The sequence below is a fragment of the Acanthochromis polyacanthus genome, chromosome 4, assembly GCF_021347895.1.
Source record: "Acanthochromis polyacanthus isolate Apoly-LR-REF ecotype Palm Island chromosome 4, KAUST_Apoly_ChrSc, whole genome shotgun sequence".
In the NCBI taxonomy this organism is placed as follows: domain Eukaryota; kingdom Metazoa; phylum Chordata; class Actinopteri; family Pomacentridae; genus Acanthochromis; species Acanthochromis polyacanthus.
In genome coordinates, this window is record NC_067116.1 from 8,488,900 (window position 1) to 8,513,897 (window position 24,998).

At 42.2% G+C, this 24,998-nt stretch overlaps 1 protein-coding gene across 1 annotated transcript in view; it reads right to left on the minus strand.

Annotated features, from left to right (window-relative positions):
- Nucleotides 1-361: 361 nt before the first annotated feature.
- tut4 (terminal uridylyl transferase 4) overlaps nt 362-24,998 on the minus strand; it is a 46,518-nt gene continuing 21,881 nt past the window's right edge. The window contains exons 11-30 of the mRNA XM_051947156.1: nt 19,439-19,621; nt 19,153-19,327; nt 18,503-19,053; nt 17,868-18,018; nt 16,586-16,672; nt 15,892-15,995; nt 13,233-13,290; nt 13,038-13,141; nt 12,829-12,918; nt 11,605-11,718; nt 11,420-11,497; nt 11,120-11,297; nt 10,976-11,023; nt 10,437-10,519; nt 10,197-10,312; nt 9,305-9,459; nt 8,945-9,042; nt 1,772-2,339; nt 984-1,154; nt 362-893 (exon numbers count right to left, since the gene is read on the minus strand). Coding sequence (XP_051803116.1) covers nt 805-893; nt 984-1,154; nt 1,772-2,339; nt 8,945-9,042; nt 9,305-9,459; nt 10,197-10,312; nt 10,437-10,519; nt 10,976-11,023; nt 11,120-11,297; nt 11,420-11,497; nt 11,605-11,718; nt 12,829-12,918; nt 13,038-13,141; nt 13,233-13,290; nt 15,892-15,995; nt 16,586-16,672; nt 17,868-18,018; nt 18,503-19,053; nt 19,153-19,327; nt 19,439-19,621 — 3,201 coding nt within the window. The 3' untranslated portion in view covers nt 362-804. The remainder of the gene's footprint in view (nt 894-983; nt 1,155-1,771; nt 2,340-8,944; nt 9,043-9,304; nt 9,460-10,196; nt 10,313-10,436; nt 10,520-10,975; nt 11,024-11,119; nt 11,298-11,419; nt 11,498-11,604; nt 11,719-12,828; nt 12,919-13,037; nt 13,142-13,232; nt 13,291-15,891; nt 15,996-16,585; nt 16,673-17,867; nt 18,019-18,502; nt 19,054-19,152; nt 19,328-19,438; nt 19,622-24,998) is intronic.

A 24,998-nucleotide genomic window follows, 5' to 3' on the forward strand; every position in this document is an offset into this window, starting at 1 on the left:
AAGGGGGCTCTGTGGTTAGGTTTGTTCTGGTGCATCCTGCAGATGCTAGTAGTAGTGGCTGTGAGTCACAACTACAGCACCTCTGTGTGACTGAAATGGACACCTGCAGGACAGACATGTCTCATTGGTCCAAATAACAACCCCTCCAAAAAAAAATACATCTACCACTCAGCAAAGACACTAGTTAACATGAATATGGCGAACTGAAACAGAACAGCATACCATTCTAACAGAGTAGCAACAGAATGTTGTTCCACAGTTGGAGGTGGCCTGAAACTTTTTCTGCATTGTTACTGTATATAAAACTGTCCAGTATCCAGGATCATTCATTAAAGGGATTAACTCACATGACCCAGAAAAGTTGTTTGTTTTTTTCCTTTATTTTTGTAGCCTTTTTTTTTTTTTAGATTTGAAAGTTTTCCCATTTCTTGCTATCCCTGCTTTTGGCACTACATACTTAGGGTGACACATTAGATTGTTTTTAAAACAAACATCTATTCAAAGCCTTCATTTTGTGGCAAGCAAAGTATGAACACAGCTAATAAAAATAAAGGTTTACATCTTTCCTCCTTACTTTACACATAAAATAAAAACACTTTTTGGACCCCCTCAAAAATGGGGGTATTAAAATATTTGACATTTGTATCACAAATCAATGTAATGAGACAAAATAAAACTTAAAAACTGTACAAAAATGATAAAATTCATTTTAAAAATTTTCCCGTGATCAAATGATGCGAAGAGTACATAGTTTTGCTTTGTTATGTAACTGACCATAATCCTAATTAAAAAGGAGAAGCATGTTTACTTCTTCTGCTGGATGAAATTCAGATTGACTTGATGCCGGACATGTGGGACCAGCGGGAAACTGGGATTTGGATGCACCACAGAACCTACAGAATGACAAAACGGTTAAAACAAAAAGTCAATCCGTTCAAATGGACAACTTACGAGTAAATAAGAATTTCTCTTTCATGTCTGACCTTGGGCCACAAATGGTTTTCCTGGCTGGTAGCCTCCGTTGCCCTGCTGAATGAAGTTCTGGGGCATCCTGTAGGGCCAGGATGGAGACAGGGTGTACTGGGGGGGTTTATTGTGCTCCCATAGCCGAGAGCCTTGACTCACGCCTACAAACTGGGCTGGGTGACCGGACTCTGTAGAGACAGGAAAAAACACACACTAAATTTGAAGCCTGAAAAAAATCCAGTTTTAAAACTTTGGTTGAGTTTTATCGGTCAATATCCCATCTTCAGTGGTTTAAGAAGGATAATTACTAGATTAGAATTAGTCTCGCTTTCCCAGCTCATTCTGCAACACATAATGATGTGGCTGCACCACAGGATCATTCTGCTCAAGGTGAAAACCCTCTGATTTGTTTGTATTTCTTTAAAGTAATCCCAGTCGTCATGGGCGGGACGAAGCCAAGGATGCGGCTTCGATGTTCACGCAAAACAGTGACGGCTAGATTTCTTGTGAGGGAACATTTGCACACTGAGACTTTGAATAAAATGGATATTCCACTGCAAGTTGAGAAATAAACTCTCCAAACTGCAGAGATTTAATTTCTGGAAGACACTGTGCTTGGTTTTCTCTGGAAAAGATTCAATAAGCATCAGAACCTGGAACCAGAACCACCTGATACTCCAAAAACATTATCAGACACAGAAACTACTCACTCAACCAAGTGTACCCAGAGCGTAGGTGCTCTGTAAGACACATAAAGATACTTATAGAATCTCACACACAGATAGACGCACCACCCAGTGAATACCTGGCTTGACTACAGTGCCATTGCCCAAGAGCGACCCCGGTTGTGCCAAGTGGTTGTGCCAGTGGCCTTCCCGTCCTGGGCCACCGATGCCCAGCTGTCTCCCTGCCGGCTGGGCAAAGATGATGCTGGGATCGTTCAGATTCATGGGGCTGGGGTTGCCTCCTGAGCCGGTGGGACTCCCATTCCCCGATGGTGAACGCAGAGCAAATTTCAAGCCGGGTGGGGAGGGGGCAGTGGGAGAGGACGTAGTAAGGACTGGTCCATGGATGGGCCAGGAGGTGGAGGGGATGTGAACTGGGTGATGAGGCTGGCCCTGGGACTGGTGTGGCTGATGCTGGTGGGAGGGAAGAAGTCCCAGTGCAGTGAGCGCTCCTGGATGGTACTGGCCGGGATGGGAGGTAGGAAAACTAAAGAGAGATAATGGGACCTGGGGGTGAGCCGGCTGCTTCTGGGGACCAGCTGAACCGGTCTTATTGTGGGAAGGCTGAGGAGAACTGGAGGACTGGGAGGAACTCTGGGGAACAGCAGTGGGCTGCGGGGAGTAGGGCGGAGTCTGCCGACTGTCGGACTATTGAGAAGAAAAAAGACAAAAATTAGAATTGCTGAAATACCAAGATGGGATTGTGAGTTAATTTATAGGACATGTCAAGGCCCCTTATGACAAAATTACATTTTCTTCTATCCTCTTTAAGACCTTAATTAGATTTTAAAAAATGTAAGTCTGAGAATTTAGCAACAATAATATAACCATTAGAAATGAGCGTCTTCATGAAGACTATGAAAAAAAACTGTTCCGTGGAGGAGTCAGGACAGTGTCTCTCTGAAAACACGCTCCTGTTTAACCCTCATCAGTGCACGTGGCAAAACCTACTTCATTTGTACACTTGGGGTCCAGCTGGACGCCAGCAGTATTTCAGCTGTTTCACATTTCTGTACCTGTCTATATCCTCTCAATATATATTTACCTAAAGCCTGTGACTTCTATAGATACAAATATGAAAGAAACAATGAAAATAATATTGGTAATAAACACGCTCCGCTTAAAACATCCCCCGCCTTATATATAGTACCTCTAAGTGCAAGAAATAATAATATATACTGGACGATACACCTACAAAATGATACATCTTCACTACAATAAAAAAAACAGTCAGGTCAAGGTCATGCACCCCAAAAACCACATCTACATTACCAACAGGCTTAGTGTGCGCAATATGAGTGAAATCCCTCAAGTAGTTTCTGAGCTATGATCTGGAAACCAAAAAATATTTGGAGTGCCTCCCTATGACCTTGAAAATCAGGTCAAGGTCATGCACCCCAAAAGGCACATCTATACTATATAGAGATGGCCTGGGTGCAATATGAATGAAATCCCTCAAGTAGTTTCTGAGATATGCTCCGGAAACGAAATGCGGACGTATGGACGGATGGCCGGCGGGGGATAATAATAATTAAAGCTGCAAGCAGCGATGGACGGGTCCTCGCATCCACGCTGGTCGGTGAATCCACGCACGTCCACCAGGTGGCGCTGTGACTGAGAGTGTATGTCGGCCTCTGAATCGCATCTGGACCAGAGTCCAATCATACATGTAAAATTTCAGCCAGACTGTAGCATGTTCAGAGCAGTTATAGAGCATTTCCTGTCTATCCACCAGGTGGCGCTGCGACTGAGAGTGTATTTCAAACAGTGGATGTGATCAGGGTTGGACTCTGATCAGTCATGTAAAGTTTAAGGCTGATTGGAAAACGTACAGGCTTCTTATAAAGCATTTCCTGTCCATCCAACAGGTGGCGCTGCGACTGAAAGGGTATGTTGGCCTATGGAATTGATCAGGATTGCAGTGTGATTACACATGTAAAATTTGAGGCAGATTGGTGCATTCAGAGGATAGTTATAAAGCAGCTGTTGTTTCATGGCGAAGCATCAAAACTGTGATGGTCGCCATGGCCACGCCATTTGGCTTCTGGTTAAACTTTTGATAACTTTTCCAAACCAAGTCCTGCTGTGTGGACTGACAAAATTTCAGGTCTCCTGGAATTATCCCCTAGGAGGTATTAACTCTCAAAAATGAGAAAAATCATCAAAAATCTCACAATTAATCCAAGATGGCCGACTTCCTGTTGGGTTTAGGACATGGCTCCAAGAGGCTTTTTTGTGCGTCCTGATGTGCTCTATAAGCCTCCCAAATTTCATGGATGTCGGTGAAACGTGCTGGGGGGGCTGTTTGTTAAAAATACTGTAGGGGGCGCTATAGCATGTGCAGTGCCGAGATGCATACAGTGTCGTTCCTTGGGTCGATGGTGATGTGTGTGGTAATTTTAGTGAGCATTGGAGTATTTCTAACCTGTCAAACAGCACTTTGTTTTGCATGGCGATATTTGGTTACTACGGCAACAGCGTTGCATGAAATGTCACACCCTTCACAGTGTGGGATTGTCAAGAGGTGAAGACTCGACTGACCAATTTCCAGCATGATATCACCAAGTTTGGGGCCATTGTACCTGAAAATATAAGGCCTTAAACTTACTATTACCAACAGGTGGCGCTATGACCTTTGCGGAATTTATGAGTGTGGATGTGTTCAGACTGGACCTGGTGTCCATCATGTGAAGTTTGGGGCAGATAGGATCTTGTTCAGCTGAGATATGAATCGTTACATTTTCATGGCGAAACATCGAAATTGGTTTGGCCGCCACAGACACGCCCTTTGATGACAAGTCACCATTTTCACTGGGATGCATCATCAATGTGTTCAGGCCTGTTGTCACTGCATTTGAAGTGAATATGATCAACTGGGTAACAATAGGGCATGAAAGTGTAAAAGATGTCTATTTCCTGAAACCACAAGGTGGCGCTATGACTGTCAATGAATATCCCTATGTGGATGAAATCAGGACAGGACTGTTATCATACATGTAAAGTTTCAGGCAGATTGGAGCATGGTCAGAAGAATTAGACACCACTTCCTGTTTCATGGCGAAGGATCAGTTTTTTGAGGCTCCGCCATGGCCACACCTTTTGGCTTCTGGTTGAGTTTTTGATAACTTTTCATTAGAAAGGTCTGGTGCATGTACTGGCCAAATTTCAGTTCTCTCAGACTTACCCCCTAGGAGCTATTAATTTTGACAAATGTACAGCAAATTCAAGATGACCGACTTCCTGTTGGGTTTAGGGCGTGGCTGTGATGGACTTTTTGGTGTGTCCTGATGTGGTGCATATGCCCACCAAATATTGTAGCTGTAAATGAAACATTGTGGCAGTTGGCCTAATGACCACTTTTTCAATTTTGCAGGTGGCGCTATAGAGCCATTTTGCCACACACATGCGCAAGTCCCATAAAATATCAAATTTTTCGCCAGTCCTGATGTGCATGCCAAATTTCACGCGTTTTGGAGTATGATAAGGCCGCCAAAAAGCCAATTTACTTTACGGGAGAAAAAAAAAAAAAAAAAAAAAAAAAATTATAATAATAATAATAAACCCTAGGGTTTCAATAGGGTCCTTGGCACCGCTGGTGCCTTGGACAGTCGGTGCCCTGGCACCGCCTGTCCTTCGCACCCTCGGTGCTCGGACCCTAATAATAATAATAATAATAATTAAAGCTGCGAGCAGCGTTGAACGGGTCCTCGCATCCTTGCTGGTCGGCGACCCCAAGCATGTCCACCAGGCAATGCTGCGACAAAGTGTATTTAGGCTCATGGATGTAACGAGGACTGGATTCTGAGCACTCAGGTCAAATTTCAGACAGATTGGAGCATGTACAGACTATTTTTGCAGCACTTTGTGTCCATCCACCAGGTGGCACTATGTCTGTGACTGTATTGTGGTCTATGAAACTCATCAGCACTGGACTCTGATCAAACATGTAAAGTTTGAGGTAGATTACAGCATGTACAGGGGATTTACACAAGACGTCCTGCTTCATGGCGTAACATTAAAGTTCAGTTGGCCGCCATGGCCATGCCCTTTGAGTTTTGTGAACAATTTTCGCAAATATGCAACCTGAAGGCGTTTCTTATATAGTTTCCCAAATTCAGGTGTTTTGGAGTTATTGCCAGTGACAAATGAATTGTTGAAAATGACCAAAAACACCAAAAATCTGACATTTAATTCAAAATGGCTGACTTTCTGGTGTGTTTAGAGAATGACTCCAAGAGACTTTTTTGCTTGCACTGATGTGCTACATATGCATGCCAAATTTCATAGTCATAGGTGAAAGTCTGTGTGGAGGCTATTTTTTAAATTCTTTTAGGGGGCGCTATGGTAGATGCTGTGAATGTATTTTAGCCAATAAATGTGATCAGGACAGGACTGTGTTTAATCATGTGAGGTCTGAGGTAGATTGGAGCATGCAGAGGATAGTTAGGTAGCACTTGATGTTTCATGGCGAACCATCAAAATTCTGGAGGTCGCCATGTCCACACCCTTTGACTCTGCAAGAATCCTTTGATAACTTTTGATCATAACATCGTGTTGTATATCCTGGCAAAATTTCAGCTCTCTAGACCTTAACCCCGAGGAGGAGTTCGCTCTCAAAAATGAAAAAAATACAGAAATTTTATCTACTTAATTCAAAATGGCGGACTTCCTGTTGAGTTTAGGGGATGGCTCCAAGAGGCTTTTTTGTGTGTCCTGGTGTGCTCTATAGGCCTCCCAAATTTTGTGGATGCAGGTGAAACATGCTGCCGGGGCTGTTTATTAAACATACTGCAGGGGGCGCTATAGCACATGCCCTGCAGAGATGCAGACAGTGTTATTCCTTGAGACGACTGTGATGTGTGTGTAAATTTTGGTGAGCTGTTGAACATTCTAAGCCTGTCAAAAAGTACTTTGTTTGTCACAAAAACAAGGCGTTGCCACGGCAACAGCATTTCATCAAATATCAAAATCTTCACACTGTGGTATTGTCTGGGGGTGAAGAATCAGCTGACCAATTTTCAGAATGATATGACAAAGTTTGGAGCAATGGTGTGTGCAAATGTAATTTCTAAACTGCTTGTTACCAAGAGGTGGCGCTATGACTTTTTCTAAATTTTTCAGTGTGGATGTCCTCAAACTGGTTCTGGTGTCCAGCACATGAAGTTTGGGGCAGATAGGATCCTTTGCAGCTGAGATATGAACACTTCAATTTTCATGGCGAAACATCAAACTTTGCCGTCCCGCCACAGACACGCCTTTTCATCACACGTCACCATTTTTTCTGTGCTTCATCATCAATGTGTTCAGGCTTATGTCACAACATCTGAGGTGAATCTGAGCAACAGGCTAAGAATAGCACATGAAAGTCTAAAAAATGTCAAATTCTTGATACCACAAGGTGGCGCTGTGACTGTGAATGAATCTTGCTGTATGGATGTCATCGAGGCAGGTCTGTGATCATACATGTAAAGTTTCATTCAGATCGGAGCATGTTCAGGAGAGTTAGACAGCATTTCCTGTTTCATGGCGAAGGATCAAATTTCGACAGGCCGCCACGACCACACCCTTTAACTATGGAGGAAGATTTTGATAACTTTTTCTCAGGAAGGTCTGCTGTATGTACTGGCAAAATTTCAGATCGCTCAGACTTTTCCCCTAGGAGGAGTTCATCATAGATTTTGTACAGTTAACGCATGATGGCGCACTTCCTGTTGGGTGTAGAGCATGGCTGTGATTGACTTTTTTGTGTTTCCTGATGTGCTGCATATGCCTCCCAAATTTTGTTGCTCTCGACCAAACTCCCTCTGAGTTGGCCTAATACCACTTTTTAAAATTTTGTAGGGGGCGCTATGGAGCCATTTTTGCACACACCTCCACATGCCCTACAAAATATGAAATTTTTCGCCAGTTCTGATGTGTGTGCAAATTTTCATGACTTTTTGAGCATGTTTAGGCCCTCAAAAATGCAGTTGTTCTGAGAGACAAATAATAATAATAATAATAATAATAATAATAATAATAATAATAATAATAATAAACCGTAGGGTTCCAATAGGGTCCTACGGCACCGTTGGTGCCTTGGACAGCCGGTGCCCTTGCACCGCCTGTCCTCGGCACCTCGGTGCTCGGACCCTAATAATAAACCCTAGGGTTTCAATAGGGTCCTTGGCACCGCTGGTGCCTTGGACAGTCAGTGCCCTGGCACCGCCTGTCCTTCGCACCCTCGGTGCTCGGACCCTAATAATAAACCCTAGGGTTTCAATAGGGTCCTTGGCACCGCTGGTGCCTTGGACAGTCGGTGCCCTGGCACCGCCTGTCCTTCGCACCCTCGGTGCTCGGACCCTAATAATAATAATAATAAACCCTAGGGTTTCAATAGGGTCCTTGGCACCGCTGGTGCCTTGGACAGTCGGTGCCCTGGCACCGCCTGTCCTTCGCACCCTCGGTGCTCGGACCCTAATAATAATAATAATAAACCCTAGGGTTTCAATAGGGTCCTTAGCACCGCTGGTGCCTTGGACAGTCGGTGCCCTGGCACCGCCTGTCCTTCGCACCCTCGGTGCTCGGACCCTAATAAACCCTAGGGTTTCAATAGGGTCCTTGGCACCACTGGTGCCTTGGACAGTCGGTGCCCTGGCACCGCCTGTCCTTCGCACCCTCGGTGCTCGGACCCTAATAAACCCTAGGGTTTCAATAGGGTCCTTGGCACCACTGGTGCCTTGGACAGTCGGTGCCCTTGCACCGCCTGTCCTCGGCACCCTCGGTGCTCGGACCCTAATTACTGACGTGCGTTGCTTACAGTATCAGTGTAAGAATTCCTGAATTAAAATGAAACACAATGCAACTGAAGCAGTCATCACAAGAGTAACATAACACAAACATACATAAAAGATGCACAGTCTGGCTGGGGTCCCTGTGGACCCCAAATAATTTTTTTATATAATACACCACAAACCTGGTTGAAATCAAATAAGCTTTGGTTTATGTGATGGCAACTATGTGGGTGACAACTACCTGAAGGGACTGAAAAATCCAACTTGTAAATAAAAAAATATGACAACTTATGGACCCCAGGTATACTGATGAGGGTTAAGATATTCCCAGCAAAAAACTCCTTTCTCATCCCTTTTACTGCGATGGGCATAGAAATCTGAGAGTTCTCTCAAAACCTGAACAAATGGAAGAAAATGATCTTTTATATGTATTTTGTACTACTGGGGAAAAGACCTATAACGTCTAGCCATTGTACTTACACATTCAGAGGGCTGTCTGGTCCTTCCAGGACAGTCTGCAGCTGCCTGGGGAGTAGGGATGGACTGGGAGTTCACTACTGTTCGTACCATGTGAGGAGCTGTGGAAAAATAGGAATGCATTTAAGTTTTTCTTTTTACGATCTGTTTTACTTTGACCCTGAACCACTGAGAATATTCAGTGCATCCTGTTATGTATATGAAAATCAAAGCCTATTTTGACAAAAGTCATCAAGTTGAATGTTATTTGAAACCAAGACATGTATTAGAAAATACGTATTACTGTTGAAAAACTAACTTCATTGGTAATGTTTTGCTAAGCTGAAATCAAAGTTGAACACCTTAAGTGGACGTTGTGCTTACCTGGTGCACCGGGGGTCCTCTGTTTGAGGTGGCGGTACTCAGGACAGTCTCTCCGGACATGGCCCATGTCCCCACACTGGAAACAACGTCTGTCCTTGGGCTCCCGCTCCTCCTCTTTGATGTCCTCATCTTTGTCATTTTCCTTCTTCTTCATCCTAGTAAAACAAAAAGTTCAAGAAGAACTTTACTTTATAGAAGAAATTTACAATAATGGAAAATAATACTGATGGATTAGATTTATATAGCGCTTTTCTGGGCACTCAAATCGCTTCACAATGGATCCATTATTCATTCACTCACACATTCTCACTCTGGTGGTGGTAAGCCACATTTGTAGCCACAGCTGCCCTGGGGCAGAATGATGGAAACATGGCTGCCAATCTGCACCTACGGCCCCTCTGACTACCACCGACATTTACACAGTGTGAGAGCAGCACTGGAGGCAAGGCGGGTAAAGTGTCTTGCCCAAGGACACAACAGCACATGACTAGGTGAGTGGGAATCAAACCACCAACCCTTCGATCATTGGACGACCCGCTCTACCACCTGATCCACAGCTGCCCCAACATCTGATACATTCAGTACAGACAAAAACGAGAAAAGCACTCAGAGAGTGCAGAACTCTCCACCAAGGCTGCTCAGCCCTTACTGGTCAATTTTTTGGAAAATTACATTACAACAGTATTGCTCCCAAACATGTTGGATATATTACACATCAGTATTGTGGACAGAGATGCTTTAAAAATGATCATATGAAAGTTGAATGTATTCTACACTGTGAGAAATCACAAATTAGAAGTTATATGATTTTGTAGCATATTTATTACTTCTCAGTTTTCTTTAAATTCTATCACACTGACAGAAATATTTCTGTGAACGAAGAGAGAACAACCTGCGTCTCTTTGGACAGTCCTTCATGTAATGTCCGATCTTCCCGCAGATCCTACAGCACCTGTCATTAGGCGCCAGCTCGCCGTCCGTCAACACCTTTGAGTCAAAGAAGTAGTCCTGCAGCAGAACAGCGCAAATTTTAAACAAGTAACAATTTTCTTTGGACACCAAACAGTTATCACATTCTTAGCTTTTAATCATACTATGTTTAAGTATAAAAGTCGAGTTGTGCATGACGCACCACTTCAGTGCCAGGGACCGGATAGAAGGGAGTTCCAAACAGCTTTCTTCCATTTATGAAGGCCTTCATGATGAAGTTTGTCACTGGAAGAGCAATAAGATGCAGCATGAATCCAACACCAAGACAAGTGATCTAAACTGAGACAAGGTTTTCATGACCTTAAAATTCATTCACTGGCCAAAGAAATTAAACAGTGTTATTGTCTGGACTAATCACTTACTGTGAATGAAATTCTTTCAGTGTATTAAACCATACACAATGTGTGTTTGCATTTGGCTAGAGTCAATAATGTACAACTGAAATGAGATTGCTTCACTATCCCAAACATGTAACAAACATGGTTGCTGATATTTCCGGGTCACTCTATTTTCAGTTCAGTCAATAACAGCAGCAGTAGCGGCATCTGGATGTATAACATTAATAAATACATACCATTTCACAACAGAATAGTGCTCTTTATTAAAAAACTACAACTGACTTTTGTATAAATGCTATCATGGTCTACAAAAGTGACTGACAAGCTAGACAAAAGGACTTACTTTTACGAGAAACTCCAGCGCCAAGATTATGATTCAAATCAAAGGGGTCTGAGTAAAAGAACACGAGTGATTAGAAGATAAGAGCTGGGCTGCAACTTTGAGAAGCAGATAAATTCATAGGGACAAGCAGAGACGTGAGAGTACCTTCAATAGCAATGCATTTGCTGGTCCACTGTTTTTCAAAGGTGGTGAGGCGTTTTCTTTGGCGGATGCTGATGACGTGCTCTTTGAAATCAAATTCTTCAGTGTAAAAGCGTAGGAGTCCCAACCACAGCTCTCCTACTGACTCTGTGTTTGGCTGTTGCTCTGAGAGGTGCTGACGCTGTTTGGACAGAAGATACAAACAACAGATCTACTTTAATCTAAAGGAAGTGAGAGTAGAAACAGCAGCCAAATTAACTGAGCCGGTCTGAGTTTCTGTAAAGTAATTTTAATTTAACTCACAAGATTTTCAAGGTCATCACAAAAGAAAGCATTCCAGCCATCGACCATCCGCTGGGGAACAGTCTTCCCATCAAAGATCTAAAAAGACATCATACAGAGTTTTTTATTTTATTTTACTGAAGACTAAACACATGTTTATACTTGAAGCGTAACTCGTGTCTCAGTCATTAAACAGTAGTAGGTACCTCCTGTAGAACAGGTATCACTGGGGGCTGCCTCTGCTGCAGGAAGTAAAGCACCATCAGGATGTAAGCATAAGATGAGAGGCTTCCTCTGGATGCATCCCCAATGTCGCAGCGCTGTGAGCAAACAGGAAGGTTAGTTACAGGTACAGACAACACTGTACTGTTTCAGCGCCTTCAGGAATCTGCTATTTAGCGCACAGCCAATGAGACATCAGCATTTAGTCAGGAGAAAGGCCTGTTCTGCAAAAGCTGCTCAAATGTTCAATCCTAGCCTTGGTAGTGCAGAAATCAGCCAACTTCCCACATCCACATGTCTGCAAGGGCAGGTGTGGTGCAAATTTTGTCACACGCCCATTCTATATAAATAAAACTGGATCAAACTGAGAGGCACAGAATGTGTTTAAAATCCAGCATGAAGTGTTCAAGCTTCACAGTGATGCCAATTTCCTTTTCCAGCAGGACTTGGCACCTGCCCACGGACCCAAAACTGCTACCAAATGGTTTGCTGACATGATATTACTGTGCATGACTGGCCAGCCAACTCAGCTACCTGGAGAGACTCTCTATGTGGTATTGTCAAGAGGAAAATGAAAACATCAGACCCAAAAAATACAGACAAGCTTAAGTCCACCATCAAAGCAACCTGGGCTTCAATACCCTCAGCAGTGCCACAGGCTGACAGACTCCATGCCACGCCACAGTGATGAAGTCATGTGTGGTAAAGAGCCCCAACCAAGTCTAGAGTGCATAAACCAATGTACTTATAAGAAGTTGGACATTTCTGTATTATTGGAGGTACTGGATTTCTGACTTTTATGAGCTATAAGCCATAACCATCAAATTTAAAACAGAGAAATGCTTAAATTATTCCATTTTATGTGTAATGAGTCTACTTTATATTTAAGTTTACCTTCATTAATTAAAATTGCTCCTCAAAAAAGTTAATGATACTCAGGAAAATTGTTGGAAATGCATAATATTTCAATATTCAAACAAACACATACAAATAAAGTTCAATAACAATGACTTTGAAATAGTTGGTGTAACCCTGTAGGAAATCAAATGGTTTTTGATGTCAGAATGGCATAGTCATCTGGATGTTTTTAGGGAGTGCTTGAAATGTTAAATTCAGTCAGATGTAAAAATAAACCGGAAGCTGCAACATAAACTGCATAGAAGCAGTCAGTCAGGGTTTATTGTGTCTGCTTACCAGCTTCTACATACCTTTGCAAAGACCTTCATCGTGTATCCCAGGAATTGCACACGTGGATCCAGAGCTGCATACGTTGCCAGCATTCTGGTGTTGTGTTGCGCCTACAAAGATCCATCCATCCAAATAAGTTCACAAAAATATACTCACTAAACGAAGGCGTGTCTCAGCATTTATTCTGTTGTCTGATGACACATCTGATAACAAGGCCTTGTGCACTCACCAGAGTGTTATAAAGGCTAATATCCCCCTCCAAACCGCTCTGTCTGTGTTCAAACTTCACAATAGGCACTTTAGCTGTGGTGATAGGCAAGATGTTCCTCAAACCTGTGACAATGGGAAAATGGGAGGTCACAACCAGTCCTGGACACACGCAAGGACCACCAAGTTTTATAGAGACAGTAAAACCTTAACTCACCTGTATGCTTCTTTAGCACTTTTGCAAGGCCTTCAATGATCTCTTTGCAGTTCAGTTTCTATTCAGAAGGACAAAAATGTACATTAAAAGCAAAAAATATACATACATATAAATATACACTTCCAGACAAAAGTTTTAGAATGCCCCAATTTTACCAGTTTTTTAAAAATTGAAATTCAAGTAGCTCAAGTCCAATGAATAGCTTGAAATGGTACAAAGTGGTGAACTGCCAGATTAAAAAACAAAAAAAACAAAAAAAAGATAAGGTTACCCAAAACTGAAAAATAATGTAGATTTCAGAACTATACAAAAAGGTCTTTTTCAGGAAACAACAAATAAGTTAACAGCTTAAAGCAGCAATGGAGGTTGATAAAGCCTTGAAAGTTGGTGCTACCAAATCCTACAGATCTCCCAACTTTTCATTACTTACAACCCTCCTGTCTGCATAAAAGTAGTGCTGGAACACACCGTGGCACCACACCCTCCAGAGCTTTATTTGAACAGTACTGCACTGCGGAAAGTAATGTGTTGCTAAAAAAATGGTGATTAAAATTAACAATAGAAAAGAGATAAACCATCATAACACTTAAAAATGTAGTACATTCCTGCAGAGAAACTGCAAAGAAAGTCGAGGTGTCAGAGGGTAGAGTTTTCTTCACCATCAAAAGGCACTCTGGAGGAAACTCTGACAGGAAGAGGTCTGGAAGACCCAAAGCCACCACAGAATCAGAAGACAAGTTTCTGAGCGTCAACAACTTGTTGATAGGCTGCTCACAAGACAACAGCTTCAAGCACAGCTTCATAGTGGTCGTAGTAAGAAGTCTCAGTTTCAACTGTGAAGAGAAGACTTGGAGTTGCAGGAAGAAAGCCGCTGCTGAGATTTCAGAATAAGAAAAAGAGGCTTGCCTTGGAAATGAAACACTGCCAATGGACTACTGAAGACTGGAAGAAGGTATTATGGACTGATGAATAAACATTTGAAATCTTTGGTTCATCATGCAGAACTTCTGTACGCTGTCGAGTAGGAGAAAGGATGGTTCCTCAGTGTGTGACATCAACTGTCAAACATGGAGGAGGAAGCGTGATGGTGTGGGGCTGTTTGAATGGATCCAGGATCAATGACTTGTACAGAATGAGAGGAATCCTGAACCTAAACAGCTACCACAGCATTCTCTAGTGCCATGCAGTATCCTCTCTTGTGTTCCTAGTTGGTCAGAGGTTCATCCTACAGATAATGACCCAAAACATTAAGTCCAAGCTATGCCAGAAGTACCTTAAGAAAAAAAAGAACAAGATGGGAAGCTTGAAAACATTGAGTGGCAGCACAGTCTCCAGACTTAAACCTTTAGAACCGAGTGTAGCGCCGGCGCGACGGTGCGCATATTAATTATTTGGAGGACTTCCTACATTGAAAAAAACGTGATCATGATGTGGCCACGACCTGTCACACGTCGGATGAAGAGTCCAGCTCCTCGTCTGGCCCGGATTCCGTAAACAGCACGGATGAAGCTGACCTTGTCAAAGGAATTGATAATTCCAGTGACATGTAAGTCTATATTCATGAGAAGTTGTTTGTTTTGAGTTGGAGAAAAGTAAAGAAAGCAAAATGTAACACTGAAAGCATTCAGCGCAAAATATGCATCATTATTACAAGTCATGTGCTGCGCACTTCTAACGTACTACGTAACTTTTTCTGTGTGCAGCGTTTACAATGCTGGGAAGGAGGAGGAGGAATAGGAGAGAATGAAGGTCTCCTGATCTCCTGGCACCCCAGCGAGAGGGAGAGGAAGGGGCCCAGCTCCGTCTGACTATGGTTTTGTACATGTGTGTTGATAAGTATCTGGCACACTTAGACATTTGATTGCATTATTGTAAATGATTTGTTTTGATGTTAATGTTGTCTCTTTGCAAATTTTGCACTGTTGTTTATTTTCGCTTTTTTTCCAGGTTACAAAATTGACCATATCTCAAAAAGCAAATGATGTGCAGACTCCAAATAAATTTCTTGTTGTTCCAAAGGATATTGTGTAACTTTTGTACATTTACAAATTTGAGGGATACAGCTGTGCAAATTCTGTATTTTGAAGTTTATGTGGAAAAAACAGAAATGATTTTCATTTTTTTAAGGTTTATTGCATTTTTAAGCATTTTTTGCAGTAGTTAAGACATAAGTCAATTCATATTTTTTAAAACCTGCGATATAAGGATTATTTTTATTTAAATCAAATAAAAATACTCCAAAAATGGCACTACAGCATGTAAAAATATGTCCTGGCAGACTTGCATAATGGTGGGTCTTAAAGGGTTAAACCCCATGGAGCTGGTTTGGGATGAACTGGACAGAAGAGTGAAAGCAAAGCAACCTACAAGAACCACACATTTATGGAAACTTCTGCAACAGAGATGGAAGAACTTTCTGAAGAATATTTGATTTCCATTGTGGAAAGAATGCCACAAGTGTGTTCAGCTGTTTTATCTGACAAAGGTGGATACTTTGATGTGTCTAGAGTTTAGAGTATATTTTGGTCCCTAATTGATTTTTTTATATTATTTATTTGTTTATTTGTTCTGTGCTTTCATTTCAGAGTACAATGAGAAAAACTGGAAAAACTGGGGTGGTCCATCATTTTGTGTGTGTATGTGTGTTTTGTCTGCCAACCTCTGCTGTCTCGTGACCCTCCAAAGTCATGCAGATATCCAGGTCACTGTCACGGAAGCCAAAACCATTTTTGGAAGACCCGAACAAGCAGAGCTGAGCTTTTTCTGTGGATTCAAAAACAGAGAAAAATATATACGTCTATGTCCATATGTAAATGCTGTCAAACAATACCCAGAGAAGTCCTTTACAATACGGGGCTCACATAAAAACGGCAATGTTGTGGAGTTTTTCTTTAGAAATATTCTCTTCAGTTACACTAATTCTACTTAAACTTGTGCTGGAACAACAATTACTGCAGATTTTCCAAGTTTTCCAAGCAAAATATTATGGCTCACTAAGTGATGGAAGCCTTTTAAATTGAACTGTAGAGAACAAGGACTCAAGATACATCATAAGTGAGCAACAAATTAACACAAGAGAAGAGGAAGGAGTAGGTGACCAGGTGTCTTTGCTCAGAATGGCCCTTTGGCGGGTGACTGTGCATAACGGTAAGCATGGTATGTTCAAATACATTAAAGTTGAAATGTTTTCTATTGCTGGGTACATCACATCTCAATTCACAACTGGTTTAAAAAATGCTTTTAGTCGTCGTTTTTATATTGACACCAGACGAAAAAAAACTTTTGAAGGAGCCAAAAATTCTTAAAGCAGGAAAAATCCTTCTGAAAAGTAATTTTTTTTGCGAAAAACTCACCATTGTACTCTTTCCTTATAAACCTCTCCAGGCCTGCGAGGATCTGTTCCCTCTTCTGCTGCTCAGCATGTATAGGTGACAGTTCATCTACAAATAGCAGAACACAAATATATTCACACAAAGCTGGAATGAGGAGCCCATTAATTGATTATTCAAACAAAATAAAGATAATCAGCAGCTATTAATGATGCTTTAATCAATAAAGTCCTTTCTCAACCAGATTCCACACATTGCACAGTTTTCAGGTTCAGCAATGCGAGAAAATGCTGCTGGTCATCATCATCGTAAATTACATATTTTGTCGTTTGTCAAACAAACAATAAAAAAGTCATTTTGTGATGTTGCTCTACGATGCGTTCTTTTGTTTTATAGTGATGCAGTGTCTGTACATTAATGTCTGTAATGCCACAACACTGTTTTTTACTCTGCCAAGGAACGCGGCAGAGTTTTGTTTGTGATGATCAGCGTACATTTGTTCTTCTGTGAATCCATCTGTCTGTTAGCAACATCACTCAAAAATGGACTGTCAGATCTGGATACTTTCAGGGAAGGTCAGAAATGAAACATGGACCAAGTGATTAGATTTTGGTAGTGATGCGGCTTATAGTCTGGATTCACGGATTTGTTAAAGATTTCTCTATCATCAATAGCAGCACGGCGTTATTGTAACCATAACAACTAGTGAACTCTACATCAGCTGTCTGCTGACGATCACATGATTGCGATCCTAATACAAATCCACTGCTGCAGACTTATTGGGACTTATCCATCAGAAATGATGCAGGAAACAATTGATTAAACTGTCTGGGTGTTTCTGAATCCCATCAATTACCGCCACATACTTAGGTCACATGATTCAGTATCCGTACACAACGTACATATGCACACCACACGCCTGTGCTCAGCGCAAGGCCATTTTGTTTGTGGGCGCATATACATTAAATAGACACTATGTTGCCGTGATATCTGCTACAAATTTTTTCAAAATTTCATCTGTCGGAAATGATATGACTGGCCAGCCTTGGCAGATTACTGCGCTCTGAGTGCTTTTCTTGTTTACATACTGATTTACTGATATAGAGCAGTTTTAATAGTGTGGGGGTATTTTTTCAACACATTCAAGCTACACAAAAAATAAATAGAAGTTAATGCCAACTGTTGTCTAATATATTCAATATGAAGTAAACAAAGAACTTGTTTATTTCACTCCAGCTAAATGAAAGTATCCACTACAAAAAACCAAAATGATCAAAAAGTCAGTATTGCGTTAGTGACTACATACAGTAGCACAACTTGCAGAGCCCATCGAGAATGTCTCTGAAGCGTTCGTTCATAGGAGGCAGAGGCTTCAGCTCAATCTTCTTAAAGTCCTCCGGACACTCGTCCTTCAGGTGACCATCTCGTTTGCAGATGCTGCACACAACAGTTGGAGGCTGGAACAAAAAAAGCCCATGCATTAAATGACATATTTGACATAATCATTGCTGGAACCATTGTGTAATCAACAGGACATCACTGTGCCACAACAGTATAGTGAGGTAATGCCCCACTTTGCAAAACTGAAAAATAAAATGTCGTAATGATTACGCTGTCTACGAAGTACTAAAATCAAAGTACCAGGATTCTCAACACTCCCATCACGCAGTAATAAAGCCCTTCCTAAGTTTAAACATCTCACTAAAATGACATGCATTCATCAGTAGTAGTGACAGAGAAATGAGCTTTTCTGCTTTCACAGCTGTAATATAGAAGAAGCATCAACCATGTATGTTTTTGTTTTGTCCACAGAGGTACAGATAGCTTGGAAGCTATATACAAATAATCACATACAAGATTTGAAATTTGAATACTTTTAGCTGACTGTGCTACTAACTACAAAACAAAAAATAGCGGGTGAATGGTGTTCATTAGAATTACCTTTCCACCAGTGAAAATCATCTTGTCAAACACATAGTGCAAATCATCTGATGTAACAGGCACATCCTTCTCTGAAACACTGCTTTCTTCTTCCTCCTCGTGCTCTTCCTCCTCCTCCTCCTCCTCCTCCCCATCCTTGTCACTGTCCAGCAGGCCATTGGGGGAGAAAGAAGATTTGTTCCCCTCATTGAGAACCATGTCCATGAGCGTGGCATCTAAAGTCTTCTCCTCCCTTTTTCTGGAGCCACCTTCATCATCGCTGTCACACTCCTCGTTCTCCTTAAACTCAAATTGCCCTCTCTGAGCACCCTGACTGCTTTCACCTTTCCCATCATCCTCTTCCTTGTTCACAAATGCAGTTTCTTTCTTTTGAACCCTTTCTGACTTTGTGCCATGTTCCCCTGCTTTCTTATTTCTCTGATGTCCTCCAGAGCCCCTTTTTTGGGGACAAGCAAAGTATTTGTAAGCCGTACGGAAACGCTCCTGGATGTACTCAAACACCATTTGGCTGTTCAAGCTCCGTGCAACATTTCTCTTCAAGGCAAAAGGATCTAGAAGAATTATAAAAAGACACACAATGTAAATTTTTGTGTGTGTGTGTGTGTGTGTGAGAGAGAGGGAAAGACAACTCAAACAAGGAGGTCTCTTACCTTCAATAGCGAGCCTGCGACGAGGCCAGTTCTTCACTTCTCGAGAGAGGAGCTCCTTTAAGCGGATGCTAATGATGTACTCTTCAAGAGCAAACTCTAATGTGTAGAAACGAAAGAGTTCCAACCACAACTGGCCCAGGGACACGCCTTTACCAAGGTCCAAGGTCAGGCGGGTCTTTACAAGAAAATAAGAGGTTTGCTAAAGCGATGGTGGCAAAGCAACAATGTTAACACGACCTCCCATAAATTGTTCAACAATCTGACAGCGTGCTCAAGTACAACTCACCAATCCCTCTGAATAGTGAGCATCATTAGGCTTATTCTGCTCCAGTTTGGGTCTGCCTTCTCCTCTGGCATCGTTTCGGTTCTCTGTGGAGCTTGGAGGTCTGTGTTCCCATCGGACAAACATGTCCAACGCAATTCCAGTTAGATGGTATTCGTCTACACGTTTCACATCGAAGCCTTCAATCTGAAAGGAGTAAAATGAAGTAAAACATAACAGAGAAAACCTAGCTGTGAGCAAAGATGTGACTGTTCAATTTCTTCACACAGCTTTGTTTTTTCATTCAACGACTACGACTACAGGATAACAATCTCTAACAAACAATTTATGTCTGACGCCATCATTCACTGTTGCTGTGGTATGGAGTTTTAAACTGATCTTGTTTGTCATTTGTAAACCAGCAATAAATAAATCCCCTCAATGCAAACATGTCAGATATACAGTAGAGTCACATAAATGTCCTATCCTGATGACACAGATTGATGGAGACTGCCTGGGCAGAGTGTTTAACAATTTACAGACACATGGTAGTTTACGGGATAATTACAAATGGAAAAAACACAGTACAGTGGGAACTAAGTATTTGAACACACTGCGATTTTGCAAGTTCTCCCACTTAGAAATCATGGAGGGGTCTGAAATTTTCATCGTAGGTGCATGTCCACTGTGAGAGACAATCTAAAAAAAAAAAAAAAATCCAGAAATCACAGTGTATGATTTTTTTTAACAATTTATTTGTATGATACAGCTGCAAATAAGTATTTGAACACCTGAGAAAATCAATGTTAATATTTGGTACAGTAGCCTTTGTTTGCAATCACGGAGGTCAAACATTTCCTGTAATCTTTCACCAGGTTTGCACACACTGCAGCAGGGATTTTGCCCCACTCCTCCACACAGATCTTCTCTGGATCAGTCAGGTTGCTGGGAGTTACACGGAGTTTGAGCTCCCTCCAAAGATTTTCTATTGGGTTTAGGTCTGGAGACTGGTGAGGCCACTCCAGAACCAGGGGCGGCTTATCAATAGAGGGCGCTAGGGCGCCGCCCCCTCTGTCTCACATCATGGAGAGTCACAGCCCTTCCTTTAATAAAACATTTCTAAAATTACATTTACATGTATATCCTATGTTTTTAACAAGCAAAATGGATAATAGAGCCTGTAGAGAGTTACTAAAATGTATAATTTGTAATAAAAAGTCAGACTAGAAACGTCCCACAGACGTCTACAGTTACTAATAGTGGACATATATCCGGCCGGGGCGCACTCATCTTTCCCCATTGACTCTCGTTATAACTTTGACATGCGCAGTTCGTTCCTCTTCAATGTAAGAGATAGGAGACAGCGGGGCGCAGGCTGACCGCGCCCTGCTGTCTCCCTCTGATCGCTTTACACACCACCGGCCATGGGGTGGCAGCAGAGAGCGAGCGGTTTGTTCATCCGCTTGCCTTTAATTAAAAGCGCCAAGCGAGTGACGTTCAGCGCAGAGTGTAGGAGTAATTAGCAAGCAAGCTTATCAACGAGTCATTGAGAGAGCCAAAAAAGGAGAAAATGGAGAAAGAAAATTCAGTGAAGTCACTGAAAACAACGCCGTTCGAGAGGAGAACACTGCAGGAGAAACAGAGTGACGGCGCTCGGACCTGACCGGCCGGACGTCTTAATTAGACAACAGTCGGAGGACAGAGGGAGGAGATACACGTGGTCTTTTTCACGGGCCTGGTATGAGAAGACGTCTAGGCTGACAGGATGCAGTGAGGCAGGTGCTTTATTTTGCTTCCCTTGCCTGCTTTTTCAAACCAAGGGAACTGATCAAGCCTGGATTCAGACAGGTATGGCGGATTTAAAGCATTTTTCCGAGAAAGTAAGAAGGCATGAGCAAGCTAGGAGCCACATGGAAAATGCTATGTGTCTGGGCATGTTTGGGAGAGCTAACATAGCAGCTCAGCTTAATGATGGCTACAGGATAGGCATCCGTAAACATAACGAGGAGGTCGACAAAAATAGGCATGTGCTGTCTAAAATAATAGACTGCATTAAGTTCTGTGGTACCTTTGCGCTCGCCCTGAGAGGCCATGATGAGAGTGTTCATATAGTGCGTCATTCGGCCGACGACTGTATTTGCAGAACTATGTTCATATATAAACAGGGGCGGATTGAACGTTATTTCATTCGGTCGTTTGACCGAAGGGCCGGTCCACATCTGGGGCCGGTGCAGTGATCTTTATTAAATAATTTTGTTTACTGATCACCCGGCGCCCGTATGGCTCATCGGGGAAAGCAAAAGATCCATTTGCAGGGGTGGTCTCCGACGCAGTGGCCCGGCTTCGATTCCTGCCCGCGGCACTTTTATGCATGTCTTCCCCCTACTCTTCTCCCCGTTTCCTGTCACTCTTCACTGTCACTTATGTCACTTTTGTTTATTTATCCATATGCGGCCGAATGGGATGAGCGTCCAACCATTAATCAGCCTGTACAGGCACGCAGGCACACATGCTTCACACCACAACCCCCGAGTGAAAATGAATTAGTCTATGTGAACCGAAAAAATGTACATTTAATCAGTGTACAAATTATTTGTACATCGGACATGATCAGAACAAATTTAGTGGCAGGGTGGCCTGGGTCAACACATGATTCATTCATCCTGACGCACAGCAGTGAAAAGACTGCAGGCCGGTGCTGCGTAAAATGCCGTGAATCCCGCAGCTTATTTATATACAGATACATTCATGAGTTACTTTGCATCAACCATCCATGGTAAAATGTGGGTGTGTTGTGGGCGGAATGTGAGGTGGATCCACCTGTGCAATCTTCCAGCTGGTGTGTGATTTATCAAGAAATTGCATGCAGCTGTGCTTACGCACAGTTTTATAAATCAGGGGCGAAGGGCATAGGCCCGTTTCGGATTTTCGGAAACTTTAGTATGAATCCTACGCAATGTTTTATAAATGAGGCCCCAGAAGAGCAAGCTCATCTCCCAGGCCTATGATGGTGTGAGTGTCATAAGAGGAGCCACAGGTGGTGTACAGAAGAAAGTGAGTGATGTGTATGCGAATGCACACTATGTCCACTGCTATGCTCACCAGCTCAACATTATCATGCAGCAGGTGTCGTGCTTGACAGAGTGGTGGCACACAGGCTTCCAAGAGCAAGCACAGTAAGGTGGAACTTCCACAGCCGTGCTGTCAACACTGTGTTCAAGGTTCAAGGTTTCTTTATTGTACCAAATGGTAAAATTGTTGTGCAAAAAGGAACTCGGCGATCCCAACAACAAGTGAAATAACAAAACACCTAACAAACATTCAGACCAGACAAATCACACAAAAAGCATAATCAGAAATAAAAAAAGGGAAACTGCTCCAACATATCCTGATCTACCTAAAAACAATCTGCACAAGAGTGTTCACCTGGTGGACTTGCAGTTAAGCATTAAAATAGCTGAGGGTACAAAACTGCACCTATAGCGTTTTGTCAGTCCCTTAGGGACCACAAACCGGCAGCCTGAACGAAGGAGCTGGAACTCCCCATTCAGGGGATGTGAGCAGCCTTTTAGAATGGTGCTGACTTTACGCTGCAGCTGTGTGCTATACAAGGCTGACATAGTGGGTTGAGGCATCCCAATTAACCGACCAGCCCACTTGATAATTTGGTTGAGGGAATTTTTGTCCTATAGAGACAAATTTCCAAACCAGGTCGTCTTTGTGTTTGAGCACAAAGACGACCTCTTTCAGTGCTTCGAAACCATCAGGGACTCAGGTGACTTAGATTCTACCACTGTCCGTGAAGCTGGAGGTTTTGTGAGACTCCTGGAGGATGCTACCTTCCGTTTCTTCCTGGATCTTTTCCACCGCATCATGCCTCATGTGGACATACTCTACAGCCAACTCCAGAAGAGGTCCATGGATTCGGTCTTTGTCCACAGAGTGACGCAGCATTTCACCGACAACGTGCAGATGATCAGGTAAATACATTTGTATGTAACCATATTAAACCCTTATGCATCCTCTCACAAAAAGTGTCATACGCAGTACTATGGGACAAAAATGTCCAAGTCAGAAACTGTAATAAAATTATTATATAATATCATTTTCCTCTTAGTTAGATTTTTAATCCATCAGTCCAGATAATAAAAGTTTTGATTGAACTGATCATTTTCAGAGTATTAACATTTTCTTTATTACCTTTAATTCCCAGTTCATTTACATTATATCATTATTGTTTGTGAAAAAATAAAATAAACTGAGTTTTACCCAAACACTTAATGCTAAAGGAAATATTTAAAACTAATGCAGTCTTGGATGTATTAGTGATGAGTAACAATGATTGATTTTGACAATGATTTTGTTTCCATCATTATTTATTTGTGGATAATTTGTGTGAAATGAAAAACTCACACTCAGTCATGTGCCCATCACATGACTGTAATAAAAAAAACTTCTGATTAATGTTAACCATAATAGCTCATTGTTTATGATACTTAATGTGCTTAATTTCTTTCCGTTTCCTGACAACTAAAGTTTAATTTTTTTCTCTTCTGGGGCTGCTCAGAGACTCCCTCCCTACTGTCAGTGAAGAACATCACAGCTGTGTGCCTCAGCAGCAGCTGGCCAAGAAGCGCCGCACACTGGGACCAGATGAACTACAGAGGATAGCTACAGAGGTGAGATCAAAGCTGAGGCTCTGGTAACTTAGTATCCTACGATATGTCTGTGACTGTTGTCCTTCCTTTCTATATATATGTGGACGTCGTCTCTCCCTGAAGTTGATGAGTGGTGACCTGAACAATCCAAACTTTTCTCACCACTCATCAGGACACACAGCTTCATAAATAAATCTAATATCAACTGGTATTAGACCGGTTCCTCCTGGCCTTAGCAATCTGAACAACATGGCTCCATGTAGCGCTCATAAACCTGTTGGACAAACTGCCACATGTAGACAGCAGGGCATTTATGAAACACAGAATTCAACTGCACAACAGCTGCTAGTGCATACACATATGTCAGCAACAATAATTGATTATCTGTGTTGAATTAACACTGGTATTCAAGGCTGAAGTCTGTTATTTTCCTCTGTAAAGTAACATGTTTGAAAGCTGCTAAATTAAAGAGGGACATGAAGGTGTCCACAACCATATTTCCAAACCTCCACTTTCTCCAATAAAGTATATGCTATTCTGTTGTAGATAAACATTTTCCAAATAAGATTCAATAATATGGACATGACCTGAGTGTGTTGTATGGTCTTTTACAGTGTTATAATCATAGTAAGCTGTTATGTGAACAATTGGACAAGACATTTTTATGTCGGTTCTGTGTGATATAATGTGTCTTTCTTTATAGGTTTGTGACACAATCCTGGGCCATGAAAAAGAGAGGTTTGCCTTCACCAAACACCTAATCAGTGCTACACTGCTTCAAGGAGACAGATTCCAGGAGTACGACAGCCAGTTCCCTGAAGCAGCGCTCAACACCACCATGGAGGCCTATCCAATGCTGAACAAGGGCAAGCTGAAAACTGAACTGTCGCTCATCTTCAGCAGCACAGAGTTCAGGAGTTGCAATG